Source organism: Dendrobates tinctorius, unplaced genomic scaffold, assembly GCF_039654945.1.
Source record: "Dendrobates tinctorius isolate UK_male_01 unplaced genomic scaffold, ASM3965494v1 ptg000006l, whole genome shotgun sequence".
In the NCBI taxonomy this organism is placed as follows: domain Eukaryota; kingdom Metazoa; phylum Chordata; class Amphibia; order Anura; family Dendrobatidae; genus Dendrobates; species Dendrobates tinctorius.
In genome coordinates, this window is record NW_027361674.1 from 12,078,066 (window position 1) to 12,098,112 (window position 20,047).

General features: G+C 47.1%; 1 protein-coding gene across 3 annotated transcripts in view; it reads right to left on the bottom strand.

Moving 5' to 3' along the window:
- Positions 1 to 20,047, bottom strand: part of PPP1R36 (protein phosphatase 1 regulatory subunit 36) — a 63,633-nt gene that overhangs the window by 13,166 nt on the left and 30,420 nt on the right. For 2 of the 3 annotated variants that reach the window (XR_012231286.1, XM_073570671.1), the window contains exons 5-8: positions 13,020 to 13,118; positions 12,379 to 12,519; positions 8,569 to 8,611; positions 7,204 to 7,391 (exon numbers count right to left, since the gene is read on the bottom strand). Coding sequence is in view for 2 of the 3 variants with exons in the window: in XM_073570671.1 (XP_073426772.1) it covers positions 7,204 to 7,391; positions 8,569 to 8,611; positions 12,379 to 12,519; positions 13,020 to 13,118 (471 nt within the window). In the remaining variant the exon portion in view is untranslated. The remainder of the gene's footprint in view (positions 1 to 7,203; positions 7,392 to 8,568; positions 8,612 to 12,378; positions 12,520 to 13,019; positions 13,119 to 20,047) is intronic. The other variant, XM_073570681.1, reaches the window with a different exon arrangement.

Sequence of the window (20,047 nt, forward strand, 5' to 3'; positions counted from 1 at the left end):
CATCTCTGATATGCCGGTCTCTCAAAGAATGACTGTTATTTGGGTGATTTGTGATAGGTTCTCTAAGATGGTTCATCTTGTACCACTCCCTAAGTTGCCATCGTCCTCTGAGTTGGTGCCCCTGTTTTTGCAACAGGTGGTTCGCTTACACGGGATTCCTGAGAACATTGTATCTGACAGAGGAGTTCAGTTTGTGTCTAGATTTTGGAGGACTTTCTGTTCCAAACTGGGAATTCAGTTGTCCTTCTCCTCTGCTTTTCACCCTCAGACCAATGGGCAGACAGAGAGAACAAACCAGACCTTGGAGTCGTATTTGAGATGTTTTATTTCCGCTGATCAGGATGATTGGGTTTCATTTTTGCCCTTGGCCGAATTTGCTTTAAATAATAGAGCTAGTTCTGCCACTTTGATGTCACCTTTTTTTTGTAACTTTGGGTTTCATCCTCGATTTTCTTCAGGGCAGGTGGAGCCTTCTGCCTGCCCAGGTGTTGACACTGTGGTGGAGAGAATGCACCAGATCTGGGACCAAGTGGTGGATAAGTTATCTCTCTCCCAGGAAAAGGCCCAGCGGTTTTCCAATTGACATAGGACCATTGGTCCCCAGTTTAAGATTGGTGATATGGTGTGGTTATCATCAAAAAATATTGCTATGAAGGTGGCTTCTCCTAAGTTTAAGCCTAGATTTATTGGACCTTACAAGATTTTGGAGATTATTAATCCGGTCTCTTTTCGTTTGGCTCTTCCTGTCACATATAAAATCCATAATGTGTTCCATAAGTCCTTGTTGAAGAGGTTTGTTGAACCAGTTGTTCCTGGGGTGGCACCTCCAGACCCTGTATTGGTTGAAGGTAACATGGAATATGAGGTAGAGAAAATACTGGATTCCCGTCTGGCTAGATGGAGACTCCAGTATTTGGTTAAGTGGAAGGGTTATGGTCAGGAGGATAATTCCTTGGTCTCGGCCTCTGATATTCATGCCAAAAGATTGGTGCGTGCATTTCATCGGGCTCACCCTGATCGCCCTGGTGGCGTGGTTGAGGGTTCGGTGACCCCTCCTCAAGGGGGAGGTACTGTTGTGAGTTCATTTTCCCCTTCGTCACTGAGGTCTGGTGAACTCCCTATTCTGGTAAAGGAAGGTAATGAGCCTGATTATCAGGCACCTGAGCCTAATGAGGATGACTGGCTGAGTGGAGTCACGGACTGGATATAAGGCTGCCGATGCCCTTCTGCCCTGCGGGTGATTTCTCTGTGGACTTCTAGGACACCAGTCTGATTCCTGCTCCTCTAAAGCTAAGTTTTCTGTTTTGCCTGTTAGCATTTTTGTTTTGTTTTTTCTTTTCCTTGCTTTTCTGTATTCTGCCATTCCCTGCTGGGGTGAGCTGAATCTCCTTTTGCCTGTAGCTCTGTCTTCAGAATATTCCTGAGTACTGACATAGCTTTTTTGAAGCCTAGCATCTTCAGGGCCATTTTCACTGTCAGTCTGTTGGCTCTTACTTTCATAGGGTTTTTCATGGATTGCAGACAGCAGCCTTCCTGTCCTTTTCTATCTAGTTAGCTTGGGCCCCGTCTTTGCTCAGTCTATCTTTCTGTCTGTGTTAGTATTTTCATCTTGCTTCACCGTCATTATATGTTGGGGGCTGCCTATTGCTTTGGGGTCTGCTCTGGGGCAGTTTAGATTTCCCCTCTCTTTCTTTAGGCCTATTTAATTCTCCGGCTGTGATCGAGGGGTCTAGGGCATCGTAGGAACCCCCCACGGCTACTGCTAGTTGTTTTGATAGGTTCAGGGGTCTGAAATCCGATAGCTGCCAACTTCTCTGGTTTTTCTGGACTTAGCTAGCATTTCTGTTTTTGCCTCCTATGGTGACTCAATCATAACACACACCGGCCCCTCTCTGGACCACCCCGAGTTGGGTCACCGCCCCCCCTCTGGGACTCCACCCCCTTTTGGGCTACCACCCTGATTTGGGTCACTGCCCCTCTCTGGGACTCCACCCCCTTTTGGGCCGCCACCCCGATTTGGGCCACCACCCCCTTTCTGGATTTCCCCATGTCCATTCTACAGGTCTCCTTAGACCACAGTTCATACAACACAGTTTGTCTCTTTTACAATACCACACAAGTCCTTGCTGGCACCACCACAGCTCCTGCTGTCACCGATCTCTGACACCTCCGGCTGATGTTCACACACAGCTGCTGGTGTCACCTTCGTAACCCCACCGAGTTACAGGAAGCCGCTTGTCCCCTTCGTAACCCCGCCGAATTACAGCAAGCCGCTTGTCCCCTTTGCAACACCGCCGAGTTACAGCAAGCCACTTGTCACCTTCTTGACCCCCACTGAGCCACCGCAGGCTGACTTGAAAGGGAAGAAAAAAAAACACACATGCAACACAAAACTCACGTGTCCTGTCTGTGTGCTCTTCAGGACGTCCGTCTCCTCTCCTGAGACCGTCCAGCACACAGGGCACACCAGGTGCTATTCAGGGAGCCGACCCTCCTCCCAGGGTTTCCCAACACACGGGCCTCACCAGGTCAAGGGGCTCGGCGGGTGCTATTCAGGACATCCGTCTCCGCCTGAGACTGTCCAACACTTACGCCTCACCAGGCAGGGCTGCCACTAGGAATTTCGGGGCCCCATACTGGCAAAATTTATGGGGCCCCCTTGAGACTCCACCCAGGCTCCACCCCAGTTCCGCCTCCACCCTAGCTCCTCCTTCACCATGCGATCCTTCCAAAATCCCTCCGCGCTTTCATCGAAAAACTTTACAGTGCAGACGGTACGGATTCTGCTGCAGATACACAGCAGAACTGCAGGTGATGTACAGTACCATTATTGGCTATGTAAAACAAAATCCACTGTGCACATGCTGCGGATTTTTCTGCACGGATTTTGTGCGGAATTAAAAGAAGCAGCATGTGACTTCTTTTGGGCGGTTTTGCTGCAATTTTCCACCTGCTCCATTCTTGAAATCCGCAGGGAAAAACTGCACAAAAACTGCAGTAAATCCGCACAAAATATGCACTAAATCCGCAGGAAAAATGCTGGTCATTTGACCTGCGGATTTAGTAAAATCTGCGCAGAAAAATCCGCAGCAGAATCCGCACCGTGTGCACATAGCATTATACAGTCAGAATTCAAAAACTCTTTTGGCTATGTTCCCACGGTCAGTAAACGTTGTATAATACCAGAACAGGGAGGGCACCATCAGGAAAAACAAACCAAATATATCAGGGATCCAACCGCTGTATGTCAAAAAGTAGATCCAAATAGAAAAAAAAGAAAGCAAAGTAGACATACACACATGCAGGGATCACCCTTATAAAGTTAATTTTTAGTACATATAGATGTGCAGAAAAACACCACAAATGATAAAAACATGTAAAATATATGCAGGTGTCACCAAACGTGACCTGTATATAAGGGAGCGGCTAGACGGTCCTGGGCAATATATACAGTAAATGTATAACAATATTCAATAAAAGTTCAGTATTCTATGTAGCATGCCAGAGCAACAAGTATATAATAAACACATATATTCAGTGTATTCGTTGTGGCCAATGAAATCCTCCGAATTTCAAATAACTCTACAATCAAAAAAGTCTTATGCTTAAACAAGAAATATTGATAATATTACAACAAGCCACCTTATAAATAACAAACAGCCATGTTAGCAATAGGATTGGCACCTAATAAAAACCAAATACAAGTGGATAGTATGTTAATCAAAAGCCCAAGACAATAGAAAAGGCTTTGTAATACCCTTTTCTTATGATAAGCCACCCTTGCTACTAGCAGAACAAAGACATGCTCACTGAACATGAAGAGCCATAATGAATGCCCTGGTCCCAGGAAAGGGATGCCACTCTTGTTACTTGACACGTTTTGTCACTAATGTGACTTCATCAGGAGTAGAAGAAGTCACTTTTCATAAGAAAAGGGTATTATCATAGTATTTCTAGTAACCCTTTTTTTTCTACTCTAACTTTAACCCTGTTTACAAAGCAGCCTTTTCTATTGTCTTGGGCTTTTGATTAACATACTAACCGCTTGTATTTGATTTTTATTAGCTGCCAATCTAAAATCTAATCTTATTTTCACAAAAATGATCTTATCACCCCCAATGTTTGTTTTTCCCCAAGTGTAACATGAGAAATTGGACCCTAACAGTACTTGTGCAATTTGTCCTGAGTAGGCTGATACCCCATATAGGACTACAGGCTGAGCTGCAGGTGGAGACAATGTGCCTACTAATCTTGGCACTGGAGATCTGTCCCCCTGGGCCCTGGCTCACCCCATCAGCCGGGCCTCCTGGGTCCCCCCCATCATCAGCCCCTCAGACCCCCCCTGTGAACAGCCAGGCCCCCCCATCATCAGCTGGGCCCCCCAGACCCCTCACGGACAGCCGGGCCCCTTGGTGCCCCAGACCCCCCCAACGGACAGCCGGGCGGGCCCCTGGGTGACCCCCCATGGACAGCCGGGCGGGCCCCTGGGTGACCCCCCACGGACAGCTGGGCGGGCCCCTGGGTGACCCCACACGGACAGCCGGGCGGGCCCCTGGGTCCCCACCATCATCAGCTGGGTCCCTGGGTCCCCCAGGCCCCTGGGTGACCCCCCCACGGACAGCCGGGTGGGCCCCTGGGTGACCCCCCACGGACAGCCGGGCGGGCCCCTGGGTCCCCACCATTATCAGCTGGTCCCCTGTGTCTCCCAGGCCCCTGGGTGACCCCCCACAGACAGCCGGGCGGGCCCCTGGGTCCCCACCATCATCAGCTGGGCCCCTGGGTCCCCCAGGCCCCCCACGGACAGCCGGGCGGGCCCCTGGGTGACCCCCCCATGGACAGCCAGGCAGGCCCCTGGGTCCCCCACCATCAGCCGGGCCCCTGGGTCCCCACAGGACCCCCAGACTCCCTCCCATGATATGACACAACTGGGCCCCCAGAGACTCCCCACAACAACCGGCCCCCGGCGCCGGGGCCCCCAGAGACTCCCCCCCAACTTCAGACTGAGACAACAGGCCCCCCTCGGCCCCCAATGTCCCCATCCCCATGAATCATGATCAGCAGGCTGCAGCCAGACAGACATAAAAAGAATTCACTTACCTGCTCGCTGGCCGTCCACTCCTCCACAGCACCGTCAGACCGTGACCCGCCGTCCCCGGGACCCGACGTCGTCTTCTGCTCTGGTGCAGGCCTGCAGCTGCTCCCACGCTGACACCACGTGCATACCGCTCTTCAAATTTCTCAGGAATGAGGAAGTGAAGAGGCAGCGTGTGACGTCACATCACGTGGTGAGCCGGGGGCGGTGCTGGGAGTGACCATGATCCAACCATGGTGCACTGGGGACTGGGGAGGAGGAGCCAAGCGCTGGCCGGCTGTCCTGTCACAGTCAGACTGAGTGAACTGAATGTACAGGCAGAGGCGCAGAGGCCTGGGGGAGAACGGGGGCCGCCCGAACCGCTGAAATATTTGTAGGGGGGGCCCGGCCGGGACCCGAGCGGCGAGCGCGGACCAAGCTGCAGCGCCCAGCTTGCTCAGGCGCCGCCGCGGCTGCCGGGCCCGGGCGGGGCCCCATACAGGTGTAATGCCTGTCATGCCCTGATGGCGGCCCTGTCACCAGGTCCAAGGTCATACCACATGCTCCAGGGATCCGATTCTTCTTCCAGAACCTCCCAACACTGACCCTCCAGGACCTTGCTCACTGAACCCTCCAGGTACACAGTCTTTCTCACTGACCTAGGTCAGTACAACATGAACACCTGTCCGTTACCTGTGTCGGCCACACAGGTCCTCGGGTACCTCATATCCACAGAGGCACCCTATAGCAATCCACAGTCTCTTTCTCTGACCCCGGTCAGCATATCACACGGTTTTCACAACCGTCACCTGCCGGCCGCGCAGTTTCTCGGACCCCTCTACCACAGAGGTGTCCTATAAGTCTTTTCCACTGACCCCGGTCAGTATATCACACGGCTTTCAAGACCGACAGCCCTCCTGGCTCAGCGTTGCCAGCACTGCACCATGTGCTTTGGAAACCGTTGCCCTTAGAAACCGAATTTTGCAGTCCTCTTCTGTTGCTCCTAGCAGCAAGGCTACAATACTGCCCATTGCATTTCTCCACCAAGTGTAAGGTAGCGCTGTCATTCAAGGTTGGGGACACTCGCTTGGCAGCCAAATAATCACGTCCGACACGTGTTTTCCATAAAACAATAACAATCCATGCGGTTTATTCAGGCATCATAAATCCACACCAGCAACATAAAGTTCATATAATCAGCATAGCGTTCATGACAGAGTTTCCCTCTGTTATCCCTGTGGTCACACAGGTTACGCAATGTCCAGTACTCAGGCTCTTCAGCCTCACAGATATCTCACCCCGTCACGGTTACCTCATGGCTGCTTCAGCTCACTGCAGACGTTGATTCCCTCTCCCTCTGGGAACTGTCAGACGCTTGCAGCCATTACTCACAGCATTCACGTGCTGTCAGGCAGGAAGCCCCATCTCCCAGCGGGACCTTCCACAACGGACCAACCGGGTCCAAGCATTCATCCATGTGACCTACCCTGGCCACCTTATATGGTCCGTAGCCACGCCCACCGGGTTACATGGCTATGACCTCATCACAGGTCCTACAAGCATTCATACATTCTTTACTATGGTGTTCTAGCCACACCCCTGGGTGGATTTGTAGGTAGCTCTCCCTAACCCATTGGCACGAAACCTCAGCAGTATCAATGCTGATCAACACATACACAAGTCTTCATCTCTAGGCCACTCACCTTGAGATACATTACGATCATTCAGCATCCTACACCTATCAGGACACTGGAAATGCTTATACGCCTGTCCTGGGACACCCGCACAGCGCCCCCTAGCGGACACAGTGGTCACTACACCACAATACATATAGGAATTCTTCATGTTTGTGTACGCCTGACATCATAGCAGCCTGTTTACATATACAGACACATGGAATCAATGGTGCTTTAAGAATTAGTAATAATAATAATAATAATAATAATAATAATAGCGTGTCTGCTCCTCTAGCTCTGAAAGAACTGAACTGGTGATAGAGCCAGCAAAGAGGAAAACTGCTGAGAAATGCAGGATACAAATCATATAGTGTAAAGACCTCTGTTTGATTACCCACTGTCGTTGTAAATGAATGCTGACCCCGTTGTCGAGTCTTATGTAATAATGCCATTTACCTGTCATTAGCATATGTCGCCATCTTCTTTTTCCCAGACAGGTTTCTGCCTGGCATGATATCTGTCACCCGGAGGGCAGAATTAAAATGATGAGTACGCAATATTCTGCCAACCTCTTCCTGAATTGCTTCCAGTTTCTTGCGTCTGAACACGACCCAGCCAACTTGAATGCAGTAGTTGTACAAGCACTGGAAGGAACAGACACCCCAATGTGAGAAATCAAACGAGTTGGGATTAATTATTAAAAAAAAAGTTTTTTTTTCATTATCTTCTGTGCACAATGAGTCTGGAAACTGGGCCGATCCAAACTTTTTGGGGTCTTTTATACAAGAATATACGGCATATACTACAAAAATAAATGATCCCCTGCATAACAGAGGCTTTACCACGGGGCCCACTGTCTATACTTATATAGACAAGGTGTTATGTAAAGGGCACCAACCATGGGGTCGTTCAATATAGGGGCCAGGACCTACCTAACTATAAATCCATGATGCTTTTCTTGTCGTTCTTCTGCTACTTGGGCAGTATGTGGCAGTGATATCATTGTTTAGACATTATATAGCTTTTTTATTTAGACAGTGCCTGACGGTGTTAATATTGGAGTATTATAATTTGGGCATTGCGGTGGCATAGGATCATACACAATATGGGCATATACGTTAAGGTTATTTCTGCTGTAATTCTGCTTCTTTGCACAATCATAATATATTGTAAGTTAATACATTTCAATCTTACATCTTTGTATTTTTAGCTTGTCTCTTGTCTCACGCCCTACCCTTCCTTTTAAAAAAGGAGGGGCCCCCAACAAAATGTTTTGCCCGCGGGCAACTATAGATATGAATCTGATCCTGTTTATAAAGTCTTGATGAAATTCAGACTTTTTTTGTAATTTGAACTGCAGATGAAATTGTGTGTTGTAGTGAAGGAAATAATTGTTTGATTCCTCGGTGATTTTGTATGTTTGCCCACTGACAAAGACATGAACAGTCTATAATTTTATACAATGTGATTTTCTGAATTTTATTTTTGATATTCTGTCTCTCAATGTTAAAATGAACCTACCCTCAAAATTATAGACTGGTCATGTCTTTGTCAGTGGGCAAACTTACAAAATCAGCAAGGGATCAAATACTTCTTTCCTTCACAGCAGCAGAGAAGAAAACACTGCAAGTTCTGCTCATACACATCAGCTTTTCCATCAACTCGGACGGCTCCAGGTTGGATACGATTATAATACATAGTTATACTCTTCTCGCATGATGAGGAATGTTCCAGCCCGAAGCTGACATGTAATAGAATCAGCCATTGCTGAAGTTTCATGTTGGATTCCCATCATTACAAGAGCAGGAGAGATACTTGTACCTCAAAGAATCTGCGGTCTCTCAGTGTAGAAGAAGCTCGGCCTCTGTAACACAGATATATGGGAACTGCAATCAGCTTTTGGGCTAACAAAATATTTTTTTTTAGTTTATGATATTATGACAAAGCATATAAAAAGCATGCACAAATCCTACTCTGCAAATAATGGTTTATAAAAAAAATCTAACACTTATTCCTCACTCCTCCTTGAGTGTGCATGCTTTTCAATGGAGAGATGGACATGCCTCACTGAAGATCCTTATGATGGCACAATATGTCCTGTAGGGGCAAACAATTGGGCATGTTCAAATCCAATATGTCCACAAATCATTGCAGATACTTTACCAAATTCAGAGGCAATTCTTTCTAAAACACTATAGTAGTCTGCAATGCCGTAACTAAAGTCCGATGGGCCCCGAAGCAAAATTTGGACCTGATTTCCCCCCTATAATGTGATAACGTCCCCCATCCTGTACTGATGTCATCCATCCTGGGCTCTTTCCGGGTATAATGTCCCCCATCCTGTGCCCCTTCCAGTAATAATGTCCCCATCCTGGCCCACTTTCAGTAATAATGTCCCCAATTCTAGTGTAATCTCCTAATCTGTGCATCTTGGACCCTTTCAGTAATAATGTCCCCCATCCTGGGGCCCTTCCTGTAATAAAGTTCCCCATTGTGGGTGCCCTCAGTAATAAGTTCCCCCATTCTAGTGTAATATCCTCATTCTGGACCCTTCCAGTAATAGTGTTTCCCATACTTGGCTCTTCTTGCTATATAATGTCCCAGCTCCTGGACCAATCCTGTAATAATGTTCCCTCTTCTGCCTCTGTTCTCTAACACATTTAAAGAACAATGATTCCTCTTACCTTCCTCTTCTCCCACGACACAGCGTCCTCCTCTGTAGCTGGTCCAAAGGCTGGCAGCTGATTTTGGCGTGTCTGCTATGGCTAACGCATGACGTCACTGCTGTGCACCACCTGTGACTTGCACGCCGACATAAGCTACCGGCATCTGATTGACTGGCACCGTATATTGCGGTGCAAGGAACCAGCGGATCTCTGCGCCACAATACATTTCAGCAGAATGTGCCTCCTTGGACACAACTCCAGCTGAAATAAGCACGGGCGTTGGCGAGCCCCTTTCTGGCCCGATCGCAATTGCGCCCTTTGCAACTGTGATCGCTATGCCACTCATAGTCTATGTGGGCATTGCTTTGATAAGGCAGAATACAGGCTGCCTAAAACAGCAGCCTGTCCTCTGTGAAAACAGGCAAAGCAGAGGCATCTTTGTCTCTGTATCAGAGGAGCGCTAGGATGCAGAGATCCGGACAGCTGCAAAGTGGTACTTGCCTGCCAGCACATGCTCTTTGCCTAGGAAACTGGCCACTTCTAAGGTGGCCAGTAATTTTGGCAATGAACGGTAATCTGTGAAATTAAAAATCTCAGCGTTCTTGAGAATCGAAAGGATTTTTAATTTTAGGTAAATTACAAAGTTGTTAGTTTTTACAAGCACTTTGTGATTTCACCCATTTAATAAGAAGAGACAAACCTCTTTAAGGAGGCAAAGTCACATAAGAATATACCAGACACATTTTAGGATTGGGGCCTGATACAATTTTTCGATAGGGGCTCAGAAAGTTGAAGTTACTCCTCTGAATGTAGAAATACAAGTAGGATATATAACCAGATCTGTCAGGACTTGTCTACAAACTGCTGAGTAAAGACTCCTCTGCAGAAAACAAAGCTTATGTGTGTACAGTAAGTGTCTCCACCCGACGCTCCTTTCTAAAATGGCCTTACTGCCGGTGCAGGTTAAAGTAAACCTCTTGCTACAACAAAGATGTCGCCTCCCGTCCTTACATGATCCCAGTTTGGCCAGTGCACAAGTATGTAAACAGTTAACAAACAATGGGAAGCAAAATGCCAGCAAAATAAGTTCTAAACAACAGTGCCAATGCAAAGAAAAGGGCTTTATACAGGCACATCACTACAAAATACATCGATCCGGATGACTGAAAGCAAAAGGACTACACAAAATGGACAAAAGACGCTGCGTAGTTCCAGACTGAGTCATCGGGTTTGTGCTTTATTAAAGCAACGATCACAAAGATAAAAGACAAAATCCTTGTGTATCTATTCTACAGCCTTAAAGGGGGATTCCAGAATCACAGTAAATATGTTCTATTGTAAAGTTTCCCATATAAACCAGATAAAAGTCGGAGGAAAACCGGCGATTTAAACTTGTAAATCTGTATGAGGGTCTCCCTACTCTTCTCCGACAGATGATGTCACGGGTGAGAAGCATCAAACTGTTGGAATTTCAACTGTCAATCCTTTTTTTTTGCATGAGAGATACTGTAAATTGTCTGGCATCGGATTACTCCTCTCTCGCTGTGGAAAATACATGAACACTCGGTCGAGTCAAGCGCTCACTTGTATGAAGAAGCAGAAAGAGATAGCGGCCTGGCGAGCGATTGTTCGACTGATAACGATCTCATTTGCATGGCGGTAATCAATATCAGATTGGCGGTGGTCTGATTCTTTTCACCCCCGTTGATCTGGTTTTAAAGGGTCTGAACTGTTTGGCCTCTTCATTGTTTGCTCTCTATACCTGACCAATCAATATTGTGATCTCCTCCCCCCCAAAAAAAAACTTTAAGGTATTTTTGAATTATGTTCATTTGGACAAAGATGAGGAAAAATGATTGGGCATGTTGAACTTCAACATGCCCCCCAATCCTTTTTTCTCAAGGCAGGTAAGGTGTCTGGCAGTAGCTTAATCCTCACCCCACATAGAAAACAGATGTACACTTTGAATTGAGCATGGACTGTATGTATATGGGGTGTTGGGAGAATGAGCTGTTCAGCCCACATCTATTAAAGGTGCATGGCTAGCATTAGTGCTCATGTATGCTCCCTAGTTCAGATAGGTTTTGTATACAGCTGTATTGGACTTCTATATACATCTAGTTACATAATGCATGAAACCACTGCAGGCCATTCATTCTCAGGCATGCTATATGATATTATATTGTTTTCCGACAGCTTTTATGGGATAGTACTGTGGGCATGCTCTGTGACCTATGCACAGGTCTTTGCGCAGTGTAAGGAAGGAGGTGATCTCTACAAAACAGAAGGAAGTATCAGTAGTCAGTGTAAAACAGCAAGATGTCATGATTTCCATTTAAAGAAGCACTCCTCCTCCCCCAGCTAAGCTTTTATCCTCTTAATATATTGCAATCATCATATAGCACTATGCACTTACAATTGCTCATTTTGTCTTTCTACCCAGCTAGTTCTTCTCTTTTCCATTAGGTCCATGATATCACGTGATTAAAAACTGACTAGCTGAAATGAATCCTTCTAAGCTCTATGTAGAAACAGGAGGTCAATTTTCTCTGCACAAGCATAAGTCACTGCAAATCTCCCTGGCAGGGGGAAGAGGAAGCATCTGAATCAGGAGTTGAAGAGGGTGTTGACTCATGCAGGGACAATAGACTTCCTGTTTCTACATAGAGCAGCGAAAAGAGAAGAATTAGTTGGGTAGAAAGGCAAAATGAGCAACTGTAAGTACACAGTGCTATATACGAGTATTATGTTGATTGTAATATATTAAGAGCATAAAAACTTCTTTAATATAGTGATACGGAAAATGAACCAAAAACAGGTCTCCTATTTTAGGATCAGGAGGACAACCTTTATGGTTGCTTATAAGTTACACTAGGAAATGCTATGATGTTCTCCTTTAAATATCTCGTTATGTGTGTATGTGTGGTCTAGATGATGACACATTTGTTATCCATGGTTATCATACTTTCCACATGCCAAATGGTGTTGTTTGTCCATCCCCTCTCCAAGTACAAGAACGGAGTATTTAAAAGCAAGGTGCTTCATTGCAGCTTCTAGTGTCTTGTTAAGGGTCATCATCTCTTCTTCTTCTAAAACTTTTGGTCTCCTAGAAAGAGAATATTTTACAGGTTAAATACAGAATCCTTCTAAAAATGTAGGAACATTATAAATACATTACATTGTTTAACTTGCCCTGATAATGTACAACTTGTATTATATTTCAGAGCTGCATTCACAATTCTGCAAGCTTCAGAGCTGAAATCACCTAGAACATTCCATACTTTGATGATTTTAATTCTGGAAACTGTTACACACTGTAATTTATTATAGAGAAGGCCTTTTGGTGCATCATAAGTGCTCAGCTAAGTTAAAGGGGTTGTCTATTGGGACATTGTTTTTTTCTTACTTAAATGCATGTATTTGGGGCTAAAAATCATTTTTACGATTGGGTTTCTTAAAAAAAAGAATTGCACTGTTTGCCTTTCATAAACTCTGTTTCACAAGACAACCACTTTATAGATGTGTATGATATTTATACTAAAACCCCAATACAACATACAACTTTTTTTACCCATACATACAAATATTATACATAAAAACACTTACGGCAGAAAAGATTTGGGTTGTTTACTACGTGACTGTTTTACTAAAAAACAGTACAAGTAGTTAATCACGGCCATGAGGAAATCATCAAGTTGCTGGGATCTAAATTTAAAAGGATGGAATAAATAGTTAATATAAAACATAATTATTATTATTTTTTTTACCTGCAAGAAAAAATATTGTACATGAAGATGCAATGACCTTCTCATGTCAGACTGATCATTGATTGGTGATCTGTGGCGCCCTGTGTCTTTGCCACCACAAAATGGTTAAATATGTACTGTTTTGTAAGAAATGGGAGTTATACTTTCTCTGCTAGAGACCACTACCTCACTCCCTTACTTCCCTGAAGCTTAGAGCTTGGGAGACGTACCCTAACTGGGAGGGGGAGGAATCGAGTTGTTGTTTTCTGTGACGAAGACGGTGAAGAGTAAATGGAGAACGCTCCTGGAAGCCATAACTGTGCTCCCTCCAGGAGTAAAGCTAAGAAGAGTCAGGGAATCAGCCCCTAGGCCATCCATGCTTTTAGAGCAGGGTGGTAAGCTGAGAGACTGTGTGGGTTTATACAATCAACAGCAGAGTGTTTTCCCCCAGGAAGACTACAGCAAACTAGGATCAGTGAAGGATTGTGCAAGAAGGAACTCGAGCCTCACACAAGATCCAAGCTGCAAGTTGCCAAGAGAAGAAAACACAGTGAGTAGTGGCTGTATTGGAAGTTTCACACTCCGGGAAGCCTTGGTCCCTGAAAGGATAGAATAGCAGGAAGGTTACACCAAGTCTCAGCAGAGAGAAGGATAACTTCCATCTTGCAGATCAGACTGTAAACCTGGTGAGAGTTGTAATATCTCCTCTGAACTGCATCTGAACTACAGTAAATGATAAAGTGATTTTCCTTGTCTCCTGCCTTATTACTCCGTGCCATCTACTTCCATCACAATCTCTGGGGATCAGCCCTGGTTGGAGGGGGTTAAATATCTGCACTGCCATCACCATCTACCACCCAAGGATCATCTACAGTGCCAGCTATCCTACAGTCGAACACACCAACTGGCGTCACGTACTCTTTTCAAATTTCTTTTATTTTTACTTTATTTTTCAACCCCCATTTCACTGTCCCAGGAGCACAGGCATCGGGCACCGCCGCCACCCCTGTGACCTCCTGAATCTAATGCTGCCCGGCGACCTGAGTACCACGCTCTGGGCGAGACAGATCTACATATGTAAATTTCATAGTCCTTGAGTAGAGGGTCAGCACAAATCCGACATGATTGCCGAAACTGGTGCACTTGTAAGGAGGTGGCGGAGACCCTCGTTTGCCTCTCCCTCACACGGAACTTATGCACCCCTATTGTGTATGATAACCCCTGTAACATATGTTCTTAAGTGCATTATGCTGTGCTGTGTTTCCCATGTATTATTGTGCATTATGTTAACTGCTTGCTGCCTGTATACAGATTAGGGACAGCCGACGGTTAAGGTTGTGTGCTGAGCCAGCAGCTGAAAATGTAACAGGAAGCTGCTGCTCCCAGTCAGTAGCCCAGGCACGTTTGCCCTGAGCAGGTGTGCAGCAACAGTCGGGGCATTGCCAGACCCTATGAGGGGAAGAATTTGTTGCCCCGGACTCAAGGATAGTACTACTAGCATTGCCAGACCCCAGGAGGGGATAGAATCTGTTGCCCAGGACTTAAGGACTGCAACACAGGCCCCAGGACCTGGTAAGGGCCCCGCCGAAGGGACTTGAAGCGTCCAGATCCCGGTGTATGGACTACTGCTTAATTTCGACTACCGTGGTTGTTGTGTGTACGGCTATGGAGATTGCTAGGGAGAGTGCAGGAAGCCAGTGTTGTACCTTTTTCTCATCTCTGTTTTATAAACTTCATTCCCTGTTGGACTGCAAGTTGTGCCTGAGGATTATGTCTGTCCGGTCCATCTCTGTGCAAGGTACCCAGGGTGTCTACTGACTGTGGATTATTTGACTTGGCTGGGACTACCACCCCGGGCTACCTTGTTACACACTGATGCTAAATCTTGGTAACCCATGCATTATGCTGGCAGTGACAGCCCCGTCGATCATCCATCATCAGTGCAAGAAAAAATACATAAATTAGTTTTAGGATAGTAAGGAGAGGTACAAGATACCAAGGATAGCAGCAAAAATGAGCTTTATCCTATGTCCTGTATGGCGGCACATATGCTCTTAACATTGTCAAACATAATCCTACTTCAGTATATGCACAATCTCTTCTCTTGTGCGTCTGGGCTCATGTCGCGACCTAGAAAAATCCTTGACTTCCAATCACTGTATCCGTCAGTCTACACTTTAAGCTCTGTCACACCCTTGTGACTACTTCCCCAGTTCTCCCCATGAGATGCACACTCTCACTGTTGTTATGGCAGCTCCTCTACCCATCGGGTCCCACTGCCCTGCCCCAGCGGCAGGATCAAGCAACTGAACCAAGATGCAGGTTCAGTTACTCTATTGCCGTGCAGGCCCGCACGGCAATAGTTAAAGCGCCAGCCAATCAGAGGCTGGCAGCGCACGTCGCCGGCGTCTGACATCAATGTCAGTCTCCGGCGAGTGCGCGCTTTAAGCCTGGAGTGCAGATCGCTCGCCGTAGGAGCGCGGCAAGGTAAGGAGAAAGGTGTTTTTGGTTTCTTTTAATTAATTTATTATTGAAAGCAGCAAGCCGGCACATTGGAGACAGGGCAGGATTGCAGACACAGGGGGCATGATTGCACAGAAACAAGGGGCATGATTGCAGACACAGGGGACATGATTGGAGACACGGGGGCATGATTGGACACATGGGGCAGGATTGGAGACAGGGGGCAGGATTAGAAACACAGGGGGCATAATGGAGACATGGGGGCAGAATGAAAGATATGGGGGCATGATTGGAGACACGGGGGCAGGTTTGGAGACACAGGGGGCATGATTGGAGACACAGGGGGCGTGATTGGAGACACAGGGGGCGTGATTGGAGACACTGGGGGTGTGATTGGAGACACTGGGGGCATGATTGGAGACACAGGGGGCAGGATTGGACTGAAAAATTGGGCACATCAATCCGGATGTTTATGTATATTTGCATATGACTTACTTGCCCATTTCTGCCTGAATTTATCATTTTGTGCTTGCCTTTTACCTTTAAGTACTTTTGGGACTATTTATAATTATTTTTGGTCTCTTGGTCGTCTTTTGTTACTCCCACTCTATGCCTGCAGTGTTCTATATCCACTCCCCTCCTTAGGCCTATAATGTTGGCATGTAATTTATAATTTTTTATCTACAAGTTTTTTTGCTATTGTATTTGAGGGTTTTCTTTGCTCCAATTTGTCTTTTGTATATCATATATTAGTGGGAGCTTCTCCATCCTTTATGTATGATTGGCATTTGTGCCTTAATCTTTGGATGGAAGTTATGGCTTCTTTTGCTATTTTAGTTATATAGTGCTTATTTTGACTACCGTTATCATATCTCATCACAGACCGGTCCTCATAGGCTCTGTGTGTAAATCCCCTCCCCGGTATATTCAGCTCATCTCCTATCTTATGTTCCTACAGGTAATGGACAGAGAAGGCTACAATCATCTGGCAGATTCCTTTTCATTTGGTGTCATACTGTATGTGGCGCCCCTGAGGGTTCAGTCGCCGCAGAGGTACTGCACCTCCTCCTGAGGTGTGGTACCCCACTATCCAGGTAAGGTGGAGACACCTGACCACACTCCAACACCTGCCCCCACACCACAAAGTAGTGTAGCAAAGCACCCTTCGGCGGCTCCCTGCTTGGAGTGTAGTATAGCACCCCTTGGTGGCTCCCTGCTTGGAACACGAAACGTGCTGGGAGGTGGGTGGAGCTGGGTTTTTGCACTAAAAGAGCGGGAAGAGTTTAGGATTCAGTCAGTCTGACAGAGAGAGATAGTTGGAGAGATCCCCAGGAGAGGGATGGATGGATGGATGGGAATGCTGCAGCAGACCTCAGTGACCTGGGTCTGCTGGCACAGGAAAGAGACATTTTAGAAAGCCTGATTCTCCATAAGAAGGAAAGGATTAGTACGGAACGTGAGGAGAATAAGAGAACAAGGACCAGGGTTAGAGGAGAACCCTTCCCAAGTTCCAAGCGCAAGGCCGGGGCCCGGTCCCCAAGGTTGTATGGATACTAATGGTCCCGCAGCAGACACCGGAGGAATAGAAGTAGTGGCCACTTTATTCCCACACAAGACTTGGGGGCACAACAACAACGATAGTGAGCCGGGACTAGGTAGGAGTCCCCGAAGTAGGCTACAGCTGTCTGCCGTACAAGTAGAGTTCATAAGAACATCTGACAGGAGGAACTCGAGTGTAACTCAGTACTGGGAGTACTTTACTCAAAGGCACTAAGAGGGAGACGTTCAGAAAAGGCACATATGTTGGCGGAGTGTTGGAAAGGAGTACTTAATCCTGCCTGGAAGTTGGCTGAGCTCCTGACCCTGAGGACACCGCACGGATGCGGGCACCTGTACCACAACAGACTGAGTAAAGCTTTGGAACTACATGCCCTGGTGTCCTCCACTTATTCCGGCGCCAACCCGTCCAGCACTGCTACATCTCTTGCGCCCGACACTACACCATCTAAGTGTCACTTCACCTACTCTGCCCTGGGACTACAGCCCTGCCTGTGGAAGGCTATAACATCATTGCTGCACCACACCATCTGTCCCAGAGGATCTGTCTGCAGCGTCGGCTTACATCTTCATTGCCGAACACCACAGGTGGCGTCACGAATCACTTATAACCTTTCACCACCATAAGCACACTGAAACAACCCCTTTTGCAATGGAGCCCCAGGGCCACAGACCGGGTCACTGCTGCCGTGACAACCCCCCGTTGAGAAGATCAACCGGCCCGGTACCAAGTACCCCACATCCCTGGTGAGTGAGGGCGCTCCAACTTGGCATCACGAACAGGATGACGAGACCCGGTGCCACCGGGTTCTGTGTGCCTACGATTTATTGGACTTAAAAGTTTGTGGAAATGTGCAGAATAACCAATTTGATAGACTGTAAAATGAATGCTAAAAATGGCCGCCAGCGCGGAGAAGAAGGGCGTGACAACATGCGTGGTCATAAGAAAAGACCGCGAACTGTCCTGGGCCTCCCCTGTCTGAACTTCTATGTGACAGCAACATGGCCCACCCCCCGTGGGGTTCGTATACTGGCATGGTATGGAGGAGTAGGAAGAAGACGCCTCCCCCAGAAGGAGGAGCGGAAGCCAGTTGCTGGAAAAGAGGCCAGACAGGAATAAGAAGGAGAGAACGCCATGATGGAAGGAGAGAGGAGGCCTGAAGAGCGAAGGGAGGTTAAGCTGAAGCTCCCCGGCGCAATGGCTGAAGGCTCCGATCTGGCTTCCCATCTGGACCGTCAGCAGCTGGAGGATGAGATAGCCCAGCTGACCTGCCGTCTGCGGCTGAGACAAGAAGCCTTATGGACTCTGAACCTGCAGCGCGCCCAGGAAGGGCCTACACCCGCGGTACCTTCACCACTGGTACCCGTCGCCGCTGCACAATCTCCACCCCAGGCAGCACCCTTGGAGCCGGAGGAGGCTACAATACCACCGGCAGTGCCCAACACCATCCCCGCGCTGCATCCGCCGCTGAGCGTTGTCTGCCTAGAGGAGTCATCTGAGGGCCTGGGGCATGAAGCGAAGAAAGCTGAGCCCCTGTCTGGACCTAGCGCGGCTGCGCAGGTCCCACTGGAGATCCTCGCGGATCCAGAGCCACCATCTGCTCCACCGCCATCTCCAGTACTTAACCGGGCAGTTCCAACCGCCACCGCTGCCACCAAGAGCCGCACTGTGCCTGCACTGGAGCCAAGGAGGCACAAGGTATGCCCGTCGCCCCTGAAGCTAGGGAAGCCACTGGGTGCCCGCCGGCTACAGCGGTTGGACAGGTAGTGCTGGACTTGGTCTGGGACCGGGATACTAGTCCACGGGGGGAAACACCTGAAATTGAAGAACCACATCCATTGGTGCCAATTGCAACTTCTGCTGAAGTACAGTCGGCAGGAATACCACGCACCATAGTGATCACCCCTGCCAAAGTACCTCAGGCAGCAATCCACCCAGCTGCCACCACCTCGTCCTATGTGAACCCACAAGCAGGAAGAGGATGTTCACAAGTCCTTCCCTGGAAGCAGCCCAAGTCATCAGCTTCCAGTACCCCAGGAGGGGACCACCAACATTAAAGAACGTAGAAAATAACTAACTTCTGTTACCCAGGAGGGCATTTGCACCGTTGTGCTTTAAAGTTATTTTTGTTTGTTCATCAAGTTTGTTCCAGTTTTGTTGCCCAGTTGCATTGGCAGCGTTTCTCACATTTGAACTGTGGAGATCATGGACACTGAATGATCCAGAACTTTAATGTATATAGTTGCACCTCCTTAGGTGCCTTTTCTTGGTTTTACATAGCCCTTTTATGGATAAGAACTACCTCATCATGGAGCATAGCTCCACCCAAAAGAACACTGCAAGAGATCCCGGCTGGGAGCGGGTCCAGCACTTACAAGAATTATTGATGTGAAGTATTTTATAATGTGCCTTATGACAGTATTAATAGAGAATAGCTTTTATATAGAATCTAGTTAGTAGCAATGACTAATAGGAATGTTTTAATAAAGAAATTTGAATTAAGATGAAGATTTGAGAAATGCAGGTGACGAACCAGGCATCAACGGTTGTCACTTAAGGTTAATAAAAGGAAGTAGAAAATGAGAAGAAGAGATGATGAAGAGATGTGTTGATGAAGAATACTTGAAGTGTTAGTGAGTTACTGCCAATAGCACTTTTGAATTAGGTACTGTATTAGAACATAGATAGTTAGTTAAAACTGTTTGCAATGTTCAAGAATGAGTGCCTCTCATATTGAGAAGATTAGATAAGAACTGTTTATTAGCATTATAAAAATTTTGTATGTTCCTGTATTTGTCCATCTTTGCTTCTTTTTCAGCCCGCGGACGTGCTGTGTATAACCGAGGGGTATGTGGCACCCCTGAGGG